The following is a 21330-nucleotide window of genomic DNA, read 5'->3' as shown; positions in this document are numbered from 1 at the left end:
GCAGTGTAGAGGCGAAGTTTGGGATGACCACGCTGGGTCGACTGTGAACACTGCCAGCCCCCCAGAGACCCCCCAAGGCCCTTCCCCCATCACAGCCCCCTCCGGCTCCCCAGGGGTCTCGGGGACCCTGACTTTGGCATGAGCGGTTCCCTGTTTCTTCGAGGCTCAGAGTACGGTCTTGCCTGGTCTAGAGCCCGTGCCTGGCGTCCTCCAGCCGGGGTGGCAGGCTGGCTTTTTCTCACCAAGACGTCATGTCCGTGAGCATCGTTCCTGGTGGTGCGCAGAGCGGCGGGGCTGGCTGGCCAGGGACTGGCGTCTGTTGACGACGATGCTGCCGTCTGACTCCTCACTGATATGGGCGTCTGGGCAGCTCCCAGCTGGGCCCCTCCTGCCCGGGCCATCAGGGGCACGCGCCCCGCATTTCTGGGGTGCAGCCCGGAGCAGAATGGCCAGGCCAGGGCCTATCTCGGGGTCTGCAGCTGCGCCCACAGTACCTGGACATCCCTGCATCCGACCGGCGGGGTCCGTGCTGTGTCGTGGGTGGTGCCAGCACACCTCCCTGGACGATGCCCACGGGGCTCCACTTGCCCGCCGGGCTGCTTCCGTCCGGTCATCTCGCTGACCCGTCAGAGTTCCTCGCCCGCCCTGGGCGGCACAGCCACCGCACCCCGCTGTTCCTCCTCTTTCGATGGTCCTCTGACTGGCAGAAGTTCTTAATTTTCCTGCTGTCCAATGGGAGGTTTTACTTCTGACTAAAGCTTTCTGTGTCGTGTTTGGGAAACCCTCTGTGTCATGAAGCTCTGGGCCTTTACACCGCTCCAGAGTGGTTTCTGTGTGTGGTTTGAGATTGGGCTCCGTTTTTCTTTTTTCGCACACAGACTCCCAAATGTTTGGGCCCACACTCTGATTTATTCGTATCACCAATGTTTGTTGTGGTCCTGCCAATGCCAGACGCTGTTCTCCATGCTGGAGATGCTATGGGGAGACACCAGGATGACGCCCTGGAGATGCAGACAGGTGGTCATCTGGCTGTCCGATAAATGAGCTGACATGGACCTCATTTCCCACCACCCTCCTCTCTGGCCACCAGGCCTCCTTGCTGTTCCTTAAACACATCACACAGGCTCCTGCCCCAGGGCCTTTGCACGTGCTGTCCCCTTCTGCCTGGAATGTCTGTTCTTTCCAGCAGATCCACGTGACTCCCCGGCTCCCTCCCTTTCACGTCTTTCTCAAATGTTGTGGCGGGGGTGGGGGGGGCGGTGTTTCCCCACCACCCACTTCATGTACAGCGATACCCCCTCCCCCACCCTTCCACTTTCCTGCTTTGATTTGCCGTCTCCCTGATCCCCACCTGACTCTCGATTTGTTTAATTTGTTTATCGTGTTTATTATCTGTCTCCCCCAGAACAGCAGCCCACTGCAGATCCCCAGGGCTGAGACCTGGCACACAATAGGTGCTTGGTGAAGGCTTTTGAACCAGAGTGAGCTGGGGCGACAGTGAGGAGGGAGGAGGTGGGTCAGCCATCCCCACACCTCAAGATGCCGAGAGGGGGCCGCTCCACTCTGCCCCCAGGAAGAGCAGTGTTGGGAGCCCAGCGCCCCCACCCTGCTCCTCGGCCCCCAGGGAACAGTGCGTTTTATTGTTTTGTAGAAATCCCCCGACGAACAGGCTCCGGTGGGGCCTTCAGCCTCGGGAGCTTTTGCGGGAGAGGGACGCTCGACCTGAGCGGGCAGGAGCGGGGAGGGGTCCTGGCGGGACCAGCACGGGGTCCCGGGCCCGGTGAGGGGGGACGGCAGGAGGGCGGGCGCTTCCCCACGGGCACTCGGCTCTGACCTCAGTGCCCCCGGCCCCCACCCTCCCAGCCATGAGGGATCACAGAGCTGGAGGGGTTTGGGGAAACTGAGGCCAGGAAAGCCACAGCGTCCCCAAGCAGCTGGACACTTCCCAGTGGGAGGAGTCATCTCCGAGCTTGGGCCAAACGATGCGGCCCACCGGCCCGAGGACGCCCAGTGCCCCAGTCCCCGCAGACAGGCCGGCCACCCGCCCCCTTCCAGTGTCCCCCTCCTCGGGGCCACACCCACGGCCCTTCCTGAAGCCCAGAGCTGAGGGTGCACCTCCGACACCGCCAGGCCTCCACGGACCCCCCCAGAAGACCTGAACCCCTCGCGTGGCACCCAGGCTGCCCTTCGGTCCTGGCACAGCCACCCCCCAGACGCTGGTCGCCCAGCAGGGCCCTGTCCTGCCTCCCTCCCCTGGGAGTCTCCGGCCCTGGCCCTCTGGGTTGTCACTGCTGCTTTAACGTGCTCATTGAGCACGTATGTGACAAGCATGTATTGAGCACCTGCTGTTTGCAGAGGCTGTTGTAGGCGTTGGGGACAGAGGGGTGACCACACACGGCAAACATCCTCTAGTTCAAGGAGACGGGATACCTTTTAAAATAAATAAAGACAACAGTGACAAGTGCTGGGGAGACCAAAACCCCCCCAAAACCAGGAGGTCAGGGCACATGTATGTGGGGGGCCTGGAAGGTGGTACGTGGGTGAGGACCTGAGCAGGTGAGGGCGGCCCCACGACGTCTCAGGGGAGAGCTCCAGGCAGAGGGATGGGGCAGGTCATAGGCGCCGAGGAGGGAGCACCCCGACCTGTCAGAAACCACGAGGGCCAGAGGGCTGAGCAGAGGACGAGGAGCCCGGGAGGCGAGGGGGACCGCTGGAGCCCCCGAGTCCAGGGGGACGCTTGTCCTCGGTGAGTCAGGACCGCCGAGGGCCGCGATGGGGTCAGGTTTGTGCTGCGCCGTGTCGGGCCCTGGGGGGCAGGGAGGCCGAGCTAGGAGGGAGGCCAGGGCAGAGGCAGGGGCCTGGGGGAGAGGGGTGGGCAGCTCGGAGCAGGCAGTGGCCACAGCGGTGGCAGAGGAGGTCGGATTCTGACATCTTAGGGATGGGGGCGGACAGGTCTCCTCACGGCTGGACGTGGAGTGTGAGGGGTCTGAGCCACCGAGAGGACGGGACGGCTGTGGGGGAGGAGCGGGCGTGGGGGTATGCGGCTGTCGTCGCACCCACGGGCCTGGGTGTCCCCTTTCACTTAGCAAACCCCTCCTGCACACGGGCTCCCCCATCTTGGAGGGCACCCCAGCTCTCTGGGCACACAGTCCGTGCTCACTGAGGGTCAGGGGACTGCCGGACATTGTGGTCTGGGACTTGCCAACTCGAGAAGAGGCGTCCTGGGGGTGGGACTGGCCACCTGCTGGGAACCACCTGCCACTTGCAGGATTGCTGTTGAGTTTCCTAGTCCCCTCCCTCCAGACCCCCTACTCTTTACCTCTTGTCTCCTCCACCCCACATAGGAGGCCCAGCCTCTCTCTGAGTGGGGTCCTTCGAGGCCCTCTGCCCTGCTTCTAAACTTGATCCTAGTGGAGGAAGGCTTATGGACTAATTCTCACTATGGCGTGAATGACTGCCTCACTTTGATTTCTCTCTCTGGGATCCAGGGCATTGTAAAGAGACCTTCCACATGGACTGTCCTCTCTTCTTCTGCCCTACCCTTCAAAGCCTCCTGTCCTCACAGCCCATCTGAGTCCCACTCCTCCGAAAGGCTCCGTGTGAAATATGTGGTTAAGAAGTAGACTCACGGGGGTTTGAATCCCAGCTCTGCCACTGTGTGTGGCTGTGCAGCCTTGGGCAAGTTTCTGACCCTCTCTGACTTTGTGTCTGCAGCTGTAAGATGGGGAAGATAGTAATAGCACAAACCTTAGAAGGGTTGTTTTTAGAATTAACTCGTTCACATGGAGCTTGGCACGTGGTGAATGCTGTGGGGCTCGTCTGGCCATTAACTGTCCGCCCCTCTCTCCGGTGGTCTCGTCTCGCCCAGGCCCTGTTTCCCCAGCTGTCGGGCAGGTGGCGTTACTCCCATGGTGAAGGAGAGGACCCTGCAAGGTGGGGGGCGACCGCAGCCCTGGACTGAGCGAGGACGGCGGGAGAATTTCAGTTGGGGGCAGGGCCCAGGGCCAGGTGGTGATGGGTCCCCAGAGCCAGGGTGGGCAGCGGGCCCACAACCCAGTGCTCCACCTCACCTCGCTCGCTGCGAGCAGAACACCAGGCGTGCGGGTCGGAGCCCCGGGGGCCATGCCCAGCCCTCCCCGTGCCTGCCACCTGCTTCCCCTGCGACAGCCCGAGAGTCACTTTGTTCCCTGTCTCCCACGGGCCCACCAAGGCTCTGGGGCTTGTCGGCGTCAGGGCACGGGGTCAGGGCAGCACCGGGAGACAGTTGGCCGAGTTGGCGCTCCCTGAGTGGGAAAGGTGGAGAGGCGGCGGATCGGGTGAGGGCAGCAGGCCTGGCACCGGGTCTCCTGGCATCTCAGGCTCCACTTCCCCCCTGTGGCCCCGTCGGGGGTGCTCTGTGTCCTGTCCCGTGTCCCAGCGGGAGGAGTGAGGGCCAGGGCCGGGGGACCAGTGGGGACATTGGGGTGGCCTCCCTGGGGAGGGGAGGCCATGTTGGGGAGCGATCTAGTCCTGGCTCCCGTGGTCACACTGGTGCCCTCGAGAAAGGCCCTCACCCCAGACCTCGACGCCTCCCTCTGTGCCCCGGGCCACGCGCCCCGCCAGACCCCGGGTGAGTTTCAGAGAAAGACACCGCTGGCATGCAGTAGGTCTCCTTGGGTGATTGAGTGATTGAATGGGGGTAAGCTTGGGGGAACCTTCTAGAAAGAGGTCATGAAAGTCACAGGTGCCCCTTTGGGCTTTGATTACAGATGGGGAAACCGAGGCCCAGAAAGGCAGCCTTGGCCCCAGTGCCTCCTTCCAGCCCCCGTTGCAGCGCCTGTCCTTTTCTTCCGGTCTCAGCTTGGCCCTCGGGACTGTCTCCTGTGGGTGTGGCGAGGGCGGGGGACACGGGGAGGTGAGGACCAGCCAGGGACCCCGGGCGCCTGGAGAGGCCCAGGGGCGTGGAGCGGGTGCAGGGTCAGGCGGCCACCCCCTGCCCTGCTGCCAGGGTCACCCTGCGCCGCCGCAGCCCTGATCACCTTTCCGGTCCCCAGACTTCCAGAAGCAGGCCTCCAGCTGATGCAGTTGACGTGCACCCAGGCGGTTCGCAGAGCCGGCGGTGGTGGCCAGATGGGGGACACCAGCGGGGTTCCTGGGTGGGCAGTAACGAGCTGACCGTCAGAGCGGGGATGGCAGCCCCCTCTCCCCTGGGCTCTGGGGCGGGGATGGCCAGCATGGGGGATGCGGGCAGCACAGACGCCCCTGAACACTCATGATGGGTGGGGGCAGGTGTGGCCTGGGGAGGGGCGGGACCAGGGCCAAGCTGTGCACAGCCCCGACCCCAGCACCCCAGTCTAGTGGGGAGACCACAGGAGAGGAGACGCCCGGTGGTGCCCAGCGGTGCTGGGAGAGACCGCTGGGCAGGGGTGTCTGAGGGGCCCCTACTCGGCCAGGGGTTGGGGGGGCTTCCCGGGGCCCACCGTGGGGCTCGCCTCCTTCTCCCAGCACAGCCTCCTTGGTCTCCATGTCTCGCTCACCCAGCCGAGGGACGGTCCCCAGCCTGAGCTTGCTGCCAGTCCTCTGGCTGTGTGGCGCCTCTGGGCTCCCTGCGCCCTGAGGGGGAGGACCAGCCGCCTGGCACCGCTCAGGGTCTTCTGCCGGCTGACCCCAGGCCCCCACCCCAGGCCTGGCCTCCAGCCACGCTCATCTCCAGGAGCCAGTGCGGCCCCGGCCAGAATGTTCTCACCTCTGGGCCTTTGCCCAAGCCACGCCTCCTGCACAGAGGCTGGTCACGGTCCTGCTCTTCATCGTGACTGGCACCGATGGCCCCTCCCGCAGGCCCTGGAGGCCCTCTGCCCCCTGCTCGGGCTGCCGGATGAAGCACCAGACACCCAGTGAAATGTCTGTTTCACTGTCTCGCAGTCATTTCAGGGTTCAGCCCCTGTAGGAAACAGAAAGCAACTTCTTTGGGCCAAACCAAGCCCCTAAAGCCCCAGAAGCCAGAGGCAAGGAAGAGCCCGCAGCCCTGGACGCCACGGAGGGACACTGGGGTGTCTGGTCGGCGGTCCGGCAGCCTGTGGGCCCGGGGTGGGCATTCTCTCCCCGAGCCTCAGTCTGCCCATCTGTAAAATACATTCACTCAGGTGATTTTCATTCATTCAACAAATGTTTATTGGGGCCTCCTGTGTGCCAGGCTCTGCTGCAAGGTCCAAGGACACAGAAAGTCCTCTCCCGTGGAGCTGCTGCAAAATGGGGCGAGGCCAAGGACCCACAGGCCCAGCAGGGAGAGGAGAGAGGTGACTTTGCAGCCCAGGGAAGGCCTACCCGAGGAAGTTGCATTGAACATTGAAAGAGGGAGCAGAGGAGCAGCCATGGGAGAGAGGGATCCAGGCAGCAGGAACAGCAGGTGCAAAGGCCCTGAGGCAGGAGATGCTAGTGTGGCTGGAGGAGGGAGGGAGGGAGGACACGCCGAAGGAGGTCCAGGGCCCAGGTGATGGGAAGGCCGCCTGCCTGGGGCCTGCAGACCAGCATGAACACTGGGGTTGGCTGGGGCTGTGGGCAGGGCTTGAGCGGCAGCGGAATGGATATGACTTACTTTCCACAAGATCGCTCTGGCTGAGAGCAGATAAGGGCAGGGGCCAGGAACCAGCCAGGAGGCCGGGCAGCAATCAATCTGTGAGAGAAGCCGGGCCCAGGCGGGTGGAGGATCTCTTCCAGAGGAGTTGCGGGCCTGGAGGGAAAGGAATGGGGGATGCCTCCTGGCATGGGGAGGGGCTTGCCTTGCTGGGGTGGGCGGGGAGGGGAGGCTGTGGGTCTGGGGAGGGCACGGGGAATTTGAGGGGGCCCTGCAAATCTGTGCTGCCTGCGAGCCACCCGAGCAGAGATGGAGGCAGCGGGCGCGTGTACGCTGGACCAGAGGAGACAGAAGTTCAGGGTCCTCAGCAGAGAACCGGTGTTTGTGGCTAGGGTCACCGTGGGGCGAGTGGGCCTGGGGAAGGGGAGAGGGCTGACCCGGGCACCTGCTGGTGTCAGGGGGTCCGGTGGATGAGGACACTGATGAGGGCATTTCGAGAAGGATGGCGTTTGCAGGAGGAGGGAGGGTCCGGCCGTGTCACTGGCTGCTGAGGACTCAGGTCACCTGAGAACCAAGGAGGGTCCCGCAAGAGCCGGGTGGGCGTTGGTCCTGGCAGGATGGGAGCCAGGACGGACGTTTCCCTGGAGCAGAGAATGAAGGTACCTGCAGGGTCAAGAGAGGGTGGTTCTCAATATGGGAAGAGCACCTGCGTGTTTGCATGCCGGAGAGAAGGATCCAGAAGAGAGGGACAAAGCGGTGGCTCCGGAGTGAGGGGAGACGAGCCGGAGCGGTGCCGGGAGCGTGGAGGGGCTCCCGGGCGGGCTGTCTGTAGTAACAGCGGGTGACGCCGGGTGTTGAGGCAGATGCTGGTGGGTGGGTGGACCCGGGGCGACATCTGTGGAAGTTCCCTTTGGGTGGCCTCGTTTTCTCAGCGGAAAAGGAAGCGAGGTCATGAGCTGGGGGGTAGGGATGGGAGGTTGAGCAGAGGGGAGAGGGGTGAAGTCATCTTCTGGGCGGGTGGGGGAGGGAATGGAACAGAGATTCCCGGATGAGCAGAGGGTGAGGCTGTCAGTTCAGCTGTGACTGCCCGGTGTCCGTGCGAGTGCAGGCGCTGAGTCCGTGCAGACGTGGCCTCAACCAGGGCCGGCCCCGACCCCAGTGTTAGCACGAGGAAGATAGACACATAGAGGGGGGATCTGAGGGGCTGACACGGTGGGGACGAGGTGGGTGAGGGGCCGTGAGAAGCTGGCAGTGTTGCTGGAGCGAGGGCGCCTCAGAGGGCGAGAGCTGGAGAGAGCAGGGTGTCGCACGTGGGATCACTGAAGGGTCCAGCGTTGGTGATGGCACAGTGGGGCATCCCAGTGGCTCTGGGTCACCCCGTTCGCCCCAAGTCACTGTTTCAGCAGGTGTTGGCTGTGTCAGCTCAGTGCTGGACCCACGTTCCCTGCCCGGCAGTCCCCTCGCCCAGGCCGACACGTCCTCTGTCCGTCTGCTCTCCGTGGGCCTTTGTGGCTGGAAAGGACTGCCGGGGCCCCTCGCTGGGGCTGGGAGGCCTGGGTTGGGCCCGCCTTCACTCACGGGTGACACACCTCAGGTTCTCCATCCACAATGCAGGTCTGATGAGGACTGGTGTGGACAGTGGTGGGCCGTGACCTGCAGAGAGTGGGCTGAGAGACACCCGGGGCTGATGGCCCTGCCCCCGCTCGCCCTCCTCGGACGCCCAGAGCCCTGCTGTTTGTCTCTGTTCCTCTCTGCGGGCCAGGGTCCCTGGGCCTTCTCTTAACGGACCTTTCCTAAAGCCGCTGCTGGGAGCTCAGGGCCTCTGTGCTCTCGCTAGACCAGGGCTGCCCAGAGGCCGGGGGCACCTCCAGCACACAGCCATCAGGCCCTGCCATGTGCCTTGCCCCGCACCAGGTGCTGGGACCCTGAGGAGGAGGAGCAGACACAGCCCCTGAACCCAAAGAGCACCCTGTTCCCTGTAGAGCTGGGACAGGGACAGTGGAGAGGGCTCCTGACCCAGCAGTAGGTCTAGGAGGGCTTCCTGGAGGAGGTGAATAGAGTGAACTAAGAGCAGGGAAAGGGGTGTCCTGAGCAGGAGGGGCAGCATGTGCAAAGGCCCAGGGGTGACTCTGCAACTGCCCTGTCCACCTGCCTGCGTTGCCTTGCTTTGCCCCAGCCCAGGGCGCCCCTGGGTGTGCCCACCGACCAAGGGCTCACCAGGCATCAGCGCCGCCAGTTTCCGGCACATGGCTCTGCCTCTGCAGAGAGAGGGGGCAGCAGGAGCAGGGCTGCAGCCGCCTGATAAGATGGGGCAAGGTGAAGCCTTTCCTTCAGCGTCTCCTGTCTCCTGTCTCTGGGTGGGAGGGAGCAGCGGAGCAGCCGTGTCACCTGAGGCCATGGGGTGGGCGATCGTTCCACTGGGCGACCTTGGTCGGTGGGCCAGGAGACAACAGGACCTGGGTGGGCGTCAAGTTCGAGGAGTCCTTGCACCCCTGTGGGGTCCTCCCTGCACCCCTGTGGGGTCCTCCTGGCTGTGGGCCCCCGTCGGCACTGTGACACTCCCCTCCCTGGGCACAGAGGCACACACGGGCACCACCTTCCCAGGAGCTTTGCACAGCAGCCTGGCAGCCGTGGTGGCAGCGCCCAGGGTCCCATCTCTGTGCACATGGCGTTGCCTTCTGCAGGGGGACTCAGGAGTGCCCCCCGCTGGGGGCAGGGGATAGGGGGCCGGGACGGTTCTGTAGGGACCCACCCCTGGGCCTGCGCAGGGCATCCCAAGAGGCTGATGGGCTGTCCCAAGGAGCCAACTCGAGGCCCAGCTTGGAGAGGACCAGGCTGGGTTGGAGCAGCTCTGGGACAAAGACTGTCTCCCAGGGCCGGGGTCACCTTGGCCCAGCAGCCCGTTGGTGGTAGCTCTGAGGGTCGGTCCATGGTCTCTGCCTCTGCCCTTGAGCCTGGGCGCTGGCAGCGAGTCCCTGTGCCCGTGAGCAGGTGTTCCAGTGGCAGATACCAGGGCAGCCAGCGGCTCAGGGCTGTGTGAGAGGCCGGGGGTAGGGGATGGCCAGGGCGCTGCTCCTCGCTGGCGTTGCGGGGGTGGAGGGAGGTCTTGGGCTCTTTGCAGCCACCCCCACTTCTCCAGCCCCAAAGTAGCCCCAGGGATCTAAGATCACCAGACCCGGCCGCCCCGAGACCGGATCGGCTCCTTGTCGCGCACACGTTCGTGCAGCCACTCATTCAGCACGAGTCTGCTGGACGCTGTCTCTGTGGGGACCCGGGGTGGGTGCCAGGGATGGAAGGTGGAGGAAGGCCAGTCCCATGGGAAGGCAGGGAGGTGACAGGGTCATTGTCCTCCAGAACGAGACAGGGGTGAGGAGGGCAGGCTGTCCCAGGAGCTGGGGCCGAGGGAGGAGGGTCGGCCTGGAGAGAGCCGGCTGGCCCAGGGAGCAGCGAGGACAAAGGCCCTGAGGTGGAAGGAAGGGGCTCCGGTGTGCAGCCTGAAGGCCGGCATGAGTGAGCGCGGCCAGAGCAGGGCAAGGCGGGGCAGTAGGGGGTCCGAGGGGCCTTGGGGTGACAGGGAGTCATGGGGCATTCTGACCGGAGGCAAGTCACCGTCTGGCTGGGTTTGGGGACGTGCCATCTGGGGCAAGAGTGGAGCAGGAGGCCCAGGCGCCATTGCTCAGCGATGACAGCACAGCGACTGAGCCCCTGGAACGCTCACTGACGGGGAGCTGCGTCAGTACCCTCCCAGGGCCGGCTAGGGCGTCAGGGTCCCCCCCAGGCCCTGGGTGGGAGGAGTTAACCTGGAGCAGGGGGAGCCAGTGCGATCCTGGCAGAGGGGACGCAGGGACAAAGTCACCAAGATGAGAAGCTGCCTGCAGCATGTGAAGAATGACAAGCAATTTGGTGCTGCTGGAGCGTGACTGTCGGCCGAGGCCGGAGCGCCAGAGCCGGGCGAGGACAGGCTGTGCCCGGGGGGCGGCCGCGGGACGCAGGCCCTTGCTGGCCGCCGAGGGCTCCTGGCAGCTGGGCGCAGGCGGGCAGTGACTTCTTCAGCCCAGCCCCAGGAGCGCGCCCCAACCCAGACCCCCGTCACCAGAGCCCGCTGGGGATGGGAGCCACAGGCCCGCCCGCTGGGTGCACCTCCGCCCCAGGAGCCTGTCCATGCCACTGGGCAGGGGAGGGTCTCCTCCTGCACCCGGGCCCCCGAGCTCCTGTGCCCTTCCTCCCCTGTGCCCAGCACGGCGCCACGGGACCAAGGGGAAGGGGGAACAGCCCTCCACCCCCCCCCACCCCGCCGGGGCCCCAGGTGGCCCCGAGTGACGGAGGAGGAGCGGCAGGAGGTAGAAAGGGAAAGAGAGGGAACCTTAGCGAGGAAGAACCAAAAAAGGCTTCCTGGAAGAGGTGGCATCTGAGCAGAGCCTCACAAGAAAGGAGAGGATCTGGGGATTCAGAGGAGGGAGGTGAGGGCCTTCCCAGTGGAGGGAACAGCATTGAGAACGGCCTGGAGCATGGGTGGGAGTGCGGCCACGGGTGGGAGTGCGGCCACGTCTGGGGGAGTCAGGAACAGAGAGGCAGCTGTCCCTTCCAGTAGGGAGAGGAGGGAGGGGGTCTGACTGGCTTGAGAGCAAAATGTCCTGTCGCTCTGCCTGTGGCAAGGTATGCAGGCGTCAGTGGGGGTCAGGCGTGGCTGTAACCCCCTCTGCCCCTCTCTCTACCTTGGACGAGGTCAGAGGGCAGCCACAGGTGGCCGCAGCCATCTGCATCTGTACCCCAGGGGTGACGCTGGTGCCCCTCGGAGGCCGAGATGAGGTGGGAGAAGCACCTGGCGTTCGCTGTGCCCCCTTCTCCACCCCCAGCCCCAAGGACCCTCGGCCCCTCAGAGCTGGCCTGGCTGGTCTCCCTGCTCCCTGAGCCAGCCACTCCCTGGGGGCAGTCAGACGGCTGCTCACATCCTGACCACCCCCTGCTCCCCGGGGCCCAAGTGCGCCCTTGACTCCTGGACGGCTCCAGGCCCCTCGGGGGCCCATCTCATCCTGAGAGACACACAGGGCCGGGTGGTAGCTGTTCCCCACGTGTGGACACCCACGTCCACGAGGGGGCCCGGGATCACCGAGGCCTGGGTGACTCAAGGCAAGTCAAGCCTTGGCGGCCCGGGCCAACCCTCTGTCCATCCCTCTGCTCAGAGGTCACCAGGCCCTTCTGCCAGCAAGGGCGGGAAGTGGCCTTTTGTGCCCGGCTAGGGTGACACCGTGGCTGGCTGTCCCCTGGGTGGAAGCTCCACCATGCTGGCTCCTGCTGGGGCAATCGCTGGCCCCGCTGACAGCCAGCAGCCAGGAGAACCCAGCGGGAGCCAGTTAATTCTCTCCTCCGCTGTCTCGCTGGGCACGTCTACTCTCCTCAGAACACTCTGGCAGCCCTGTGGCAGGGGTGGCACTCCCGCGGCCATCCTCTCGCACCCCCCAGGAGGGGCTGGCAGATCTGGTTCTCGTCTCATCCTCACCACCGATTTGCTCTGTGATCTTGGGAGAGTTGCTTAACCTCTCTGGGCCCCAGTTTTCTCATCTCTAGGTTGGGGGCCCTCCCCATGTCACTGGCTGAGAATGAGAATTTTCATCAAAACAAGAGTAGGTTGTCAGTGACAAATGCCTCGCGTGTGACCAGAAGCTGAGTCGGGGTCGAGTCACAGTGGGGCCCCCACTCACTGTGCCTCCAGGCAAGCCTCGCCCCTTTCCTGGGCCTCGGTTTCCCCCTGGGTCCCAGCCTCCCTTCTTCTGAAAACTCACCTGCCGGGAGTCCCTCCTGTGGAGGGGCCTTTGGGGGCAGGGCCTGGCTGACGAGGGCCGAGAAGGGGACTCCCATGGGAATTGCCGGCCTCGGTCGGGCCACCGAGGGCAGACTGGTAGTCTCGGGGTGCTCCCAAGGGAACCAGCCCCTCCGGCCCCCACTCTCCGTCCACTCAGCAGTGTTGGGGTCACTTCCAAAGTCCCGTCTAACCAGAGACTAGGCCGCTGTCCCTCCGCCTCCGCCTTGGCGTGCTGGGCCCCTGCAGACCCGCTCAGGAGACGGGGCCAAGGGCAGCCCATCTTGCTGACAGTGGCTGGCTCAGGGACGTGGTGGCCGATCTGCAGCTCCCAGCCCAGGGCTTGGGGCTCCCCGCTGCCCCGCTCAGCCTGTCAAATCGATGCTTAACATTTTTTTTTCCAGCAAGATCTGATCCTTAGTAAATTTTTTTTTTCTGATTTTTCATCCTCACTGTAGGAAATATGACAAATCCAGAAAAGTATAACAGAAAAATTTTAAATTACCCAGAATCCCACCCCCTACCTGTAACATTAGCACTTCTTTCCTTCCATTATTTTTTGTGGCTGTCTGTTTGTGGTGTTTTTTTTTTTAATTTTTTATTTTGCTGAGGCAGATTGGCCCCGAGCTAACATCTGTGCCCATCCTTCTCTATTTTGTATGTGGGATGCCTGCCACAGCATGGCTTGATGAGCCGTGTGTAGGTCTGCCCCTGGGATCCAAACCCACGAACCCTGGCCGCCAAAGCAGAGAGTGTGAACTTAACCGATGAACCACTGGACGGGCCTATGCAGTTATTCTTTTAATTTTACTTTTTTGAGGAAGATTAGCTCTGAGCTAACATCTGCCGCCAATCTTCCTCTTTTTGTTGAGGAAGACTGGCCCTGAGCTAACATCCGTGCCCATTTTCCTCTACATTATATGTGGGATGCTGCCACAGCATGGCTTGATGAGTGGTGCGTAGGTCCACATCTGGGATCTGAACTGGTGAAGCCCTGGGCCACCAAAGCAGAATGTGCACGCTTAACCGCTGCACCACCAGGCTGCCCCCCTGCAGTTATTTCTAAGGGGGATTATACAGCTTTCTCTTGACACGAACATTGGCCCGTGACTCAGAGCATTCTTCGGGAGCCTGGTTTCTGGGGCAGCATCCTCTCGTCAGATTCCCGCTTTGGCCCCGGGCCAGCAAGGCCACCCGAGCGTCCCTGGAGAGACTGCAGCGGGGGTCACCATGGCCAAGGCTCGGATGTGTAGGCTGTTGCCCCCAGCAGGGTGGCGCCACAGCAGAGCCAGGGGAGGCCTGTGTCGCTTCTCGTGTCCATCCACGCGGCTCCCACCCCACTCCGTCCCCCCCGCTGCCCCCTGCCCTGGACCCCTAACATCCACCAGGTCCCACAGCCTCCAGGACCGCCCCCCCCCCAAGTTGTCCATTCGCGTCAGCTGTCATGGTGTCCCAGCAGAGGTGGGGGGCTGGCGTCACACTGTCCCTCCATCCTCCTTGCCTCCTGGGTTCTCTGACCAATGGGTCCTTCCCGCAAGGAGCGGGAGCCAGGCGGCCCCCCAGAGCTGGGGAGCCTGCCCCCAGTCCCGTCTGAGGCTGAGAGGCTGGATGCAGACCTGCGGGTGGGGACCTGCCCCTGGTGGGACTCGGTGCCACCAGTGGGCTCAGGCAGCAGGTGGACAGGCTGGGTCCCCACCCTGGTTCCTCCCCCTACCCCCGCCCCCGTGCTGATGACAAGGAGTTTTCCTGCCAGGCGTAGGGTGGAGCGCCATCCCTCCGTGACGGTGTGCCCGTGGTGGGCGGGTGCCCCCGGCCGCGCTCTGAGCAGCTGTGTCCTCTCTGCCCACAGGCTGCGCAGCCCCTGGGTGCCCTCGTGCCTTGGGCAGCCCCGCGTCCTGCAGGGCCGGCTGGCCAGGTCCTCGCCCTCGCTCTGGGACAGGTAACCTGCCTGTTGTCTCCCCGGCTCCTTGGTGTCCCCACATCTGTCCCCAGACCTCCATCCCACATCCACATCAACACCCCGAGACAGATGGGGAGGCCCAGACAGGGGAAGGGGTCGGGTCGCCCCTTTCTGTGCTATCCCGTCTCGGAGGCGCGGCCCTCATGCCCCCACAGCCCACTGCCCGGCCCCAGCCAGGGGCTCTGTCCTGAGTGGCCGGAACGGGTTCCCGGGGGAAGGCAGGAGGGGATTCCTCGGGGCCCCGCTCCTCACGGAACGAGCTCCTCATCCTACTCTGGGAGGTGAGAAAGCACTTCTGGGGCTTCCGGTGTGCAGGGAGGGAACCAACCCCCCCACACCTCCTGTCACGCCAGCTTTGGATCCTGATTTCATTCACCAGGACACATGCTGAAGCGAGGGGACCTCACAGGCTACAGCCTGAGCTGGGCTTCCTAAACCCCCACCTGGGAGGGGGGTCCTGATCTGGAGGGTGCGGCACTGGCTGGTCTGGTCACAAAGGACTTCCACACACTCCCCATGCACCTGTCAGGGGCTGTCTCCAGACGCTGGGGCCCCCGAGCCACCTCCCCACCCGTGGGGAGGAGGAAGCCGCAGCCCCAGGCCCCCAAGCGGTTCCCCCAGATTCCCAGCGGCCCAGAGGCCCCACGTCTACACGGTGCTGCCTGTGACGTCGTCTCCTGGTAGTTCTGATGACCCCGGGTAGTGCAGGGACCACCACGACAGCGCTCCTTCCCGAGGGTGGGGGCTCCCCAGTGTGGGCACACACGTCCCTGTATTACAGACGTGAAGACTGAGGCTGATGCCTGCCAGGGCTCAGGTTAATGCCCTGGCAGGGGAAGGCACTGGAAGGGACAGAGGCACCAGCCAGGTGACCGCAGACCCCAGGGTGCCCAGCCTAGAGCCCTCCCTGGACCAGTCCGAGGAGGGGACATGTCCAAAGTTTCTGAGTAGCTGATTGCCAGGCCTTGGTGACAGGCTGTGAGGGGCAAGGAGGGCTCACCATGGCCTTTTGGGGTCTGACTGGGGATTGAGGGTGGTGGGCCCTCCCGGGGGATGGGGAGTGCAGAGGGCAAGGAGCGGTCAGCATTGGACGCACTGAGTGTGCGGTGCCTGCGGTCATCCGGGCAGACAGGACGCTGGGCGCCGGGACATGGGAAGAGAGGCCCGGGCTGAAGCTGGAGGTTGGAGAGGATCTGTGTGGCTGGGCGTGGGGGACACTCGGCCTGAGATGCGCAGGGGCGGGGCGGGGCGGGGTGCAAACCCGGGCCTGAGGGGCAGCCTGGGCACACTCAAGGGGTGCAGATGCAACAGAGCCGGGGTGGCAGAGATGGGGAAGGACACGGTGGGGCACAGGTGTGGGGGAGCCTGGGCGTCTGCTGTGACGGAGAGGTCGGGAGGAGTGTCTGGGGCTGGGGGCCAGGCGCCTGCAGCAAGCGGGCTGGGGTGGGGAGCGAGGAGGGGCAGGAGTCAGGGGCCGGGGCACTGCCAGCCCAGGCCTGACCAGGGTGCAGCTTGGGGGTTGGGGGGCGTGAGGGGCACAGGGAGGGTGGGAGCAGTCTTGGAGGGGTGGTGGGACAGAGCCACCCGGTATGTCTGGAAGGCCATCCATCTGAGGGCCAAGGGTAAACTGAGGCTCAGGCGGCCGGCTCGGTGAAGCTGGGTGCCCCGTGTGGAGAGGTCTCGGCCCAGGTGCCCCTCGGCAGGTCCTGGCTCTGCCGGATGGAGCCCACCTCACAGCCCTGTCATACTCTTGCCTCGTTGACAGGCCTGTTCCCTTGCTCATCACCCATGTCCCCTCGAGATGGTAGGCTCGGTGGGGCGGGACCATGTTGTCTTACACGCTGCTGTGAGGTGCTGGGAACAGGGCCGGGTGGCAGGAGAGGAAGGAAAGAGGGTGACGGGTGCATGCGTCGTGGGATGCTGTGGCTGGGTCTCGTCAGGAGTGGGCTGTCTGCGGGGTGGCAGGGTATAACCTGCGGCTGCGGGTGGGTGGCCAAGCTGGGGGAGGGAAGGTGGCGAAAGTCGCTGGTTCTGAGGCAGGGGGCTGGGGCTTAAGTGGCCACACGAGTGGACGGGTGATGCTTTCGTCTGGGATGAGAGGAGACTGACTTCAGGGGCTGCTGCCCCAACCCCAGCCCGACACTGTGCCTGCAGGGGGTCAGGCACAGGGGATGACATGGGAGAGCCCCCAGGAAGCTCATCACACCCCTGGGCCTGGCGGGGGGCACTGTGGGATCTGTGACTTCAGGGTGCTCGTGGTGGGGCAGTCAGGCACGCTGCCCGGAGGAGGAGGCTGGACGTGCGTGGGCAGCCGCGGGTGTTCTGCCTCTGGGCTCCCTTCTTGCTTGTCACTCTCCAGCCTCCTTGGGGAACCACTCTTGGGAGGCCCACCCCACCCTTCTCCGAGGTTCTCAAAATGCAGGCTACTCTTTATTTATTTTAAAAATGTAGCCCTGGGCAGGACTCCAGGAACGCTTGGTCGCAGTTCTCTGCCTGCACCCGTGGTGAGGCGGATGTTTACACACGGCCCAGGGCTGAAGAGCCCTCTGCCTGGTGCTGGGGAAGCTCCCGCCTGTCCCGGGATCCCGCACTGGCCTCTGGTCTGGGAGGCCCTGAGAACACGGGCTCTAGCCCAAGGTCCCACAGCACATCCAGGCATAGTCGGGGTTACCAGGCATGACACCTGGGGACTCCCCTCCTGCCCCCACCCCATGGTCTGGAGCGGGCACTGTCCACCCTCCCCCCCCCAATCCCACAGCAAACCCACCAGAAATTACCATCCAAAAGGGTGTTGGATCCGGGTGGTCCCCTGAGGGCGTGCACTTGTTCCAGCAAACTGACGGCCTGCTCCGGCCCCCCTCCAGCTTGGGCACCCCTCTGGGCGGAATTTTTCTGAGGGCTGTGGGGCCAGAGGGCAAGACGGGGGCAGTCCCTGCTTCCCAGGGGGAAGCGGAGGCTCAGGTGGGTAGTGGGCCCCTGGGGGCAGATGGAGGGGACCAGTAGCTAGGTCTGTGGGACAGCGGAGCCCCTGCCCACCCCACGGCACAGGCTGGTGCCCATCTTTGGGCCACAGCACCCTGGGCTTCATCGTCACTGTAGTGCGCGGTGACGGGGCAGCGCCCACCCAGAGTGCTGAAGAGCAGCTTGATTCTTGGCTCTGTTGTGGCGAACACCCTGCGGAGCGCCCCCGCGCCCCTCCCGGCGCACAGCAGCCCCCTTCTCTGCAGAGAGCAGCTCTCACGGCCCCACCTCAAAGCCGTGTCCTTCGGCCAGCAGCCCCTGCCCTCTGGGGCCCGGTCAGTAAAGGAAAGGGCCGTGGAGCGCGTGTGGACCTGCGGGCTCCTCTCCCGGTGCTGCGTGGCTACTGACAGGAGGTGGTCCCTGCCCGGGTAGAGTTCACAGCCAGTCCCCTGGGCGCAGCCCCCACACCCACACCCACACCCACCCCTCCACCTTGTGCCCAACTGATGACTATGCTCAAGTGAGCTGACTGCCACGGTTCAGAGGCCGGACTCTCCCGAGTCTGTTTTCTGAGCCTGGGGGCTCAGCATCTCGGGGTCCCCCAGTCTGTGGGGGAGAGAGCCTCAGGAGCGGGGCCTGAGGGCTTCCTGGAGGAAGGGGACACAGCAGGCTGGGGCTTTCCTGAGTTTCTGATGCTGTGTGCGGCCAGCTGGCCACTGTGGTGGCTGCTGCCTGGGCATGGGGCTTCCTGGCCCGTCCCCTCCCTGGCCCGGAGGTCACACAGCCAATTTGGGGAAAAGAGGTCTGGTCTAGGGTGTGCCACTGACACCTCTGGGCCTCAGAATCCCCACCCAGCGCTGTGGAGGAGCCGAAGTTGGGGCCTTTGTAAGCTTCCCCATCCAGAGGTCGGCTCGGAGAGGGAGGGCCGCCCTGTAAGCCGCCCCCAACACGAGCCAGGTTCTGGGGTCCAGACGTTTCTCCTCCCAGGTGACACCTCTGACATGGCGCTGCTGGAGGCTGACGGATGACCTGGGCCCGACTGGCTCAGTGTCAGTCCCTACGCCTGAGGGGCCGTCAGCCTCTAGTGCTGCCCACAGAGGGGTGTGTGTGTGTGTGTGCGCGCGCGTGTGTGCGCATGCAAGTGTGCGTGTATGAGTCTGGCTAGGCGCATGCGGTGCACGCACAGCCCGACTGGCCGGCGCGGCCTCAGTTTCCCCGCGCTCAGCGCCGCGGCCCGGCCCGCCGCCGCGTGTCGTTTCAGCGCGCTGCAGGAGCAGAAGGGCGAGCTGCGGAAGCGGCTGTCCTACACCACGCACAAGCTCGAGAAGCTCGAGACCGAGTTCGACTCCACGCGCCACTACCTGGAGATCGAGCTGCGGCGCGCGCAGGAGGAGCTCGAGAAGGTCACGGAGAAGCTGCGCAGGTGAGGGGGCGGGGCGGGGCCCCGGGGTCTCAGCGCAGAGCTCTGCCTCCCACCGATCTGGTGACCCCATTCGCAGATGGGGAGTCCCGGGCTCAATGAGGGCCAGCTCCTTTTCCAAAGTTGTACTTTGTGCCAAGAGCCACCAAACCAGGATCTTAACCCGGGTCTGGCTACTGCCAGGGACAGGCTCTTCCCACAGAAGCGGCCATCTCCAGACCCCGACTGGTCCGCCAGGGTCCCAGCCACGGTCCCCTGGGTCTTTGATAGGAAAAGTGATGTCTAACCCTGGAGATGAGCCAGAGGTTAGGGACCTTGATGAACCAGAGGTTAGGGACCGATCCCTTGAGCAGCAAGTGAAGCGTGGATGAGGGACCCTGAGCAATTACTCCCTTAAAAACCAAACTTTTCTGGGGCTGGCCCGGTGGTGCAGCGGTTAAGTTTCACACGTTCCGCTTCGGCAGCCGGGGTTTGCTGGTTCAGATCCGGGGTGCGGACATGGCCCCGCTTTGCACACCATGCTGTGGTAGGCGTCCCACATATAAAGTAGAGGAAGATGGACACGGATGTTAGCTCAGGGCCAGTCTTCCTCAGCAAAAAGAGGAGGATTGGCAGCAGTTAGCTCAGGGCTAATCTTCCTCAAAAAAAAAAAAAAAAACTTTTCTGAAAACACTGTTCTGCACATTTTCCTAAAACATTACACACTTTCCAGCCTTCCTTTAGGAAGAACGCAAAGAGAAGGCAGACTTTGCTGCTGGGCCGGTTTATTTTAAATATTTATAGAGCACCGGCTGATGCCATGTCGAGACAGGAGTTGCCAGCAGGGCTGGCTGTCCCTTCAGGGCCCATCCTGCTGGGCCTTCTGGGTGTCCCCATAGTGTCCTGTGGGAACCAGGCTTGGGCAGCGCTGTCAGACCTCGGTGAAGGTCCCAGCTCTGCCGCTTCCTGCTGTAGGCACCTCTAGCCTCAGTTTCCCCATTAGTGAGACAGGAGGCAATAACACTACACGCAGGTTGCCGAGAGGATGGAGTCTGTCCCGAGCTCCCTTCCGCTGTCACACTGCGTGGCAGCAGTGGAAGCAGAGCGCCCGATTTTGCCCCGCACTCGCCTCCACCTTCCCGTCTTCCAGGGGAACCAAGTCTCCAGCACTCATCCCGGGCCCATCGCATGGTCAGTCTTAAGGCCTGTAAGAGCTGTGTGTAAAACGCCAGTACACTGGCTCTGAGTGAGGACCTGACTGAGTCGCCTGTGAATGACAGGGCTCCCCCTCTCATCTCCCAGGGGTCCTGGACCCTGACCCAGGAAAGGCCTCAGCAGGTTAGCTGAGATCGACGCTTTCTGCTGTGTGCAGAGGGGCAATCAGACCAGGGTGGGCCAGCGCATGGGCTCAGGGGGCCTGCTTTCAGCCCCGCCCTGCTCATCCAGCCGGTCGCTGGAGGGGTCATGGGAGGCTCAAGGCTCGCACCGGTGACCCATTGCCTCCTCCTCCAGGATTCAGAGCAACTACATGGCGCTGCAAAGGATCAACCAGGAGCTGGAGGACAAGCTGTACCGCATGGTGAGGCCCCCGCCCCACGGCCCTCAGCTCTGGACCCCGGGGGAGCCACCCTGCCCATGCAGGAGCCAGGTCACAGGCCTTGTTTCCTGACCTCCTGCCCCTTGGGTCCCACCCCTTTCTGCACCGAATGGGAGGGTGCTGTCAGGACAAGGGAGTGGTAGGGTTCAGAGCTGCCCCGTGAGCCTCAGCAGCAGGCGGTGCATGCTGAGCTGGAGGCGTGAGTGGGAGAGAGGACGCGCATGCACTGGGGACCGCCAGCCAAGAGACCCAGACCTGGGAGGACGGAGGCCTGAGTTCGGGCCCCGGGTGAGCCAAAGCTGGGTTTGAGCCCCCACGGCGCCTCTCTCAGGACCCCTCCCTCTTACCATGAGGAATAAACGAGACCGGGCCGTGCCTGGCCCGGGGCAGGGCGGGCAGAGACCCTCCTGGAGACCCCCCCATCTGCAGACAGCCGGCACAGCTGCATTTCTCTCTGTTGGTGGGGCTGGGGAGCCCTCGGTGTGAAGAAATAGAAGTGGTGGAGGTGGGCCCCCTGGTCCCCTCTGACCTCAGAGCTCGCCCTCGAGGACGGGTGGGCCGTTTCTGGCACCTCCCTCCACCGAGAGAGAAGTTCCCTCTTTTTAGTGGTTGCAAGCTTATTTTGCTTTTGGAAATCAGAAATGGCTGTTCGACGCCTGCCTGTCTTCCAGCTGCTGGCGGGGGCTGGGGTGGCTCTGCTAGGCCCCTGGACAAGGGCCCTTTCCTTTCTGAGCCTCAGTTTCCCAATCTGTCCAGTGAGATGGGCCAGGCTTCGGGCTGAGCACAAACTATCTTCTCTCGGTCCTCACCCCAGCCTCCCAGGAGGAGGACGTGACTCCTGTGGTGCAGATGAGAAACTGAGGCTCAGGCAGGCCGTGACGTGCCCGAGGCCATCTGGCTTGTCAGTGGTGGCGCGGGATTTGAACTTGGTGGGGGGGGTCTGTGCTCTGACCTCTGCACTCCCTAGCCCTCCAAACACCTCATCATTATCGGCTGCAAGAGGGCACGCGTGTGGCCTAATGGCACAGCGGGGCTTGAGCCCCAGGCCTTGGCTGACGGC

The 21330-nt window shown here is 63.9% G+C and overlaps 1 protein-coding gene across 4 annotated transcripts in view; it reads left to right on the top strand.

Moving 5' to 3' along the window:
* Positions 1-21330, top strand: part of BEGAIN (brain enriched guanylate kinase associated) — a 48079-nt gene that overhangs the window by 21241 nt on the left and 5508 nt on the right. For 2 of the 4 annotated variants that reach the window (XM_070593580.1, XM_070593578.1), the window contains 3 exons: positions 14203-14292; positions 18536-18697; positions 20186-20252. In XM_070593580.1, the coding sequence (XP_070449681.1) occupies positions 20202-20252 (51 nt within the window). In that variant the 5' untranslated portion in view covers positions 14203-14292; positions 18536-18697; positions 20186-20201. The remainder of the gene's footprint in view (positions 1-14202; positions 14293-18535; positions 18698-20185; positions 20253-21330) is intronic. The other 2 variants (XM_070593581.1, XM_070593579.1) reach the window with 1 other exon arrangement.

The sequence above is a fragment of the Equus przewalskii genome, chromosome 25, assembly GCF_037783145.1.
Source record: "Equus przewalskii isolate Varuska chromosome 25, EquPr2, whole genome shotgun sequence".
NCBI classification, from domain to species: Eukaryota; Metazoa; Chordata; class Mammalia; order Perissodactyla; family Equidae; genus Equus; species Equus przewalskii.
This window is presented reverse-complemented; position numbering and strand designations above follow the sequence as displayed.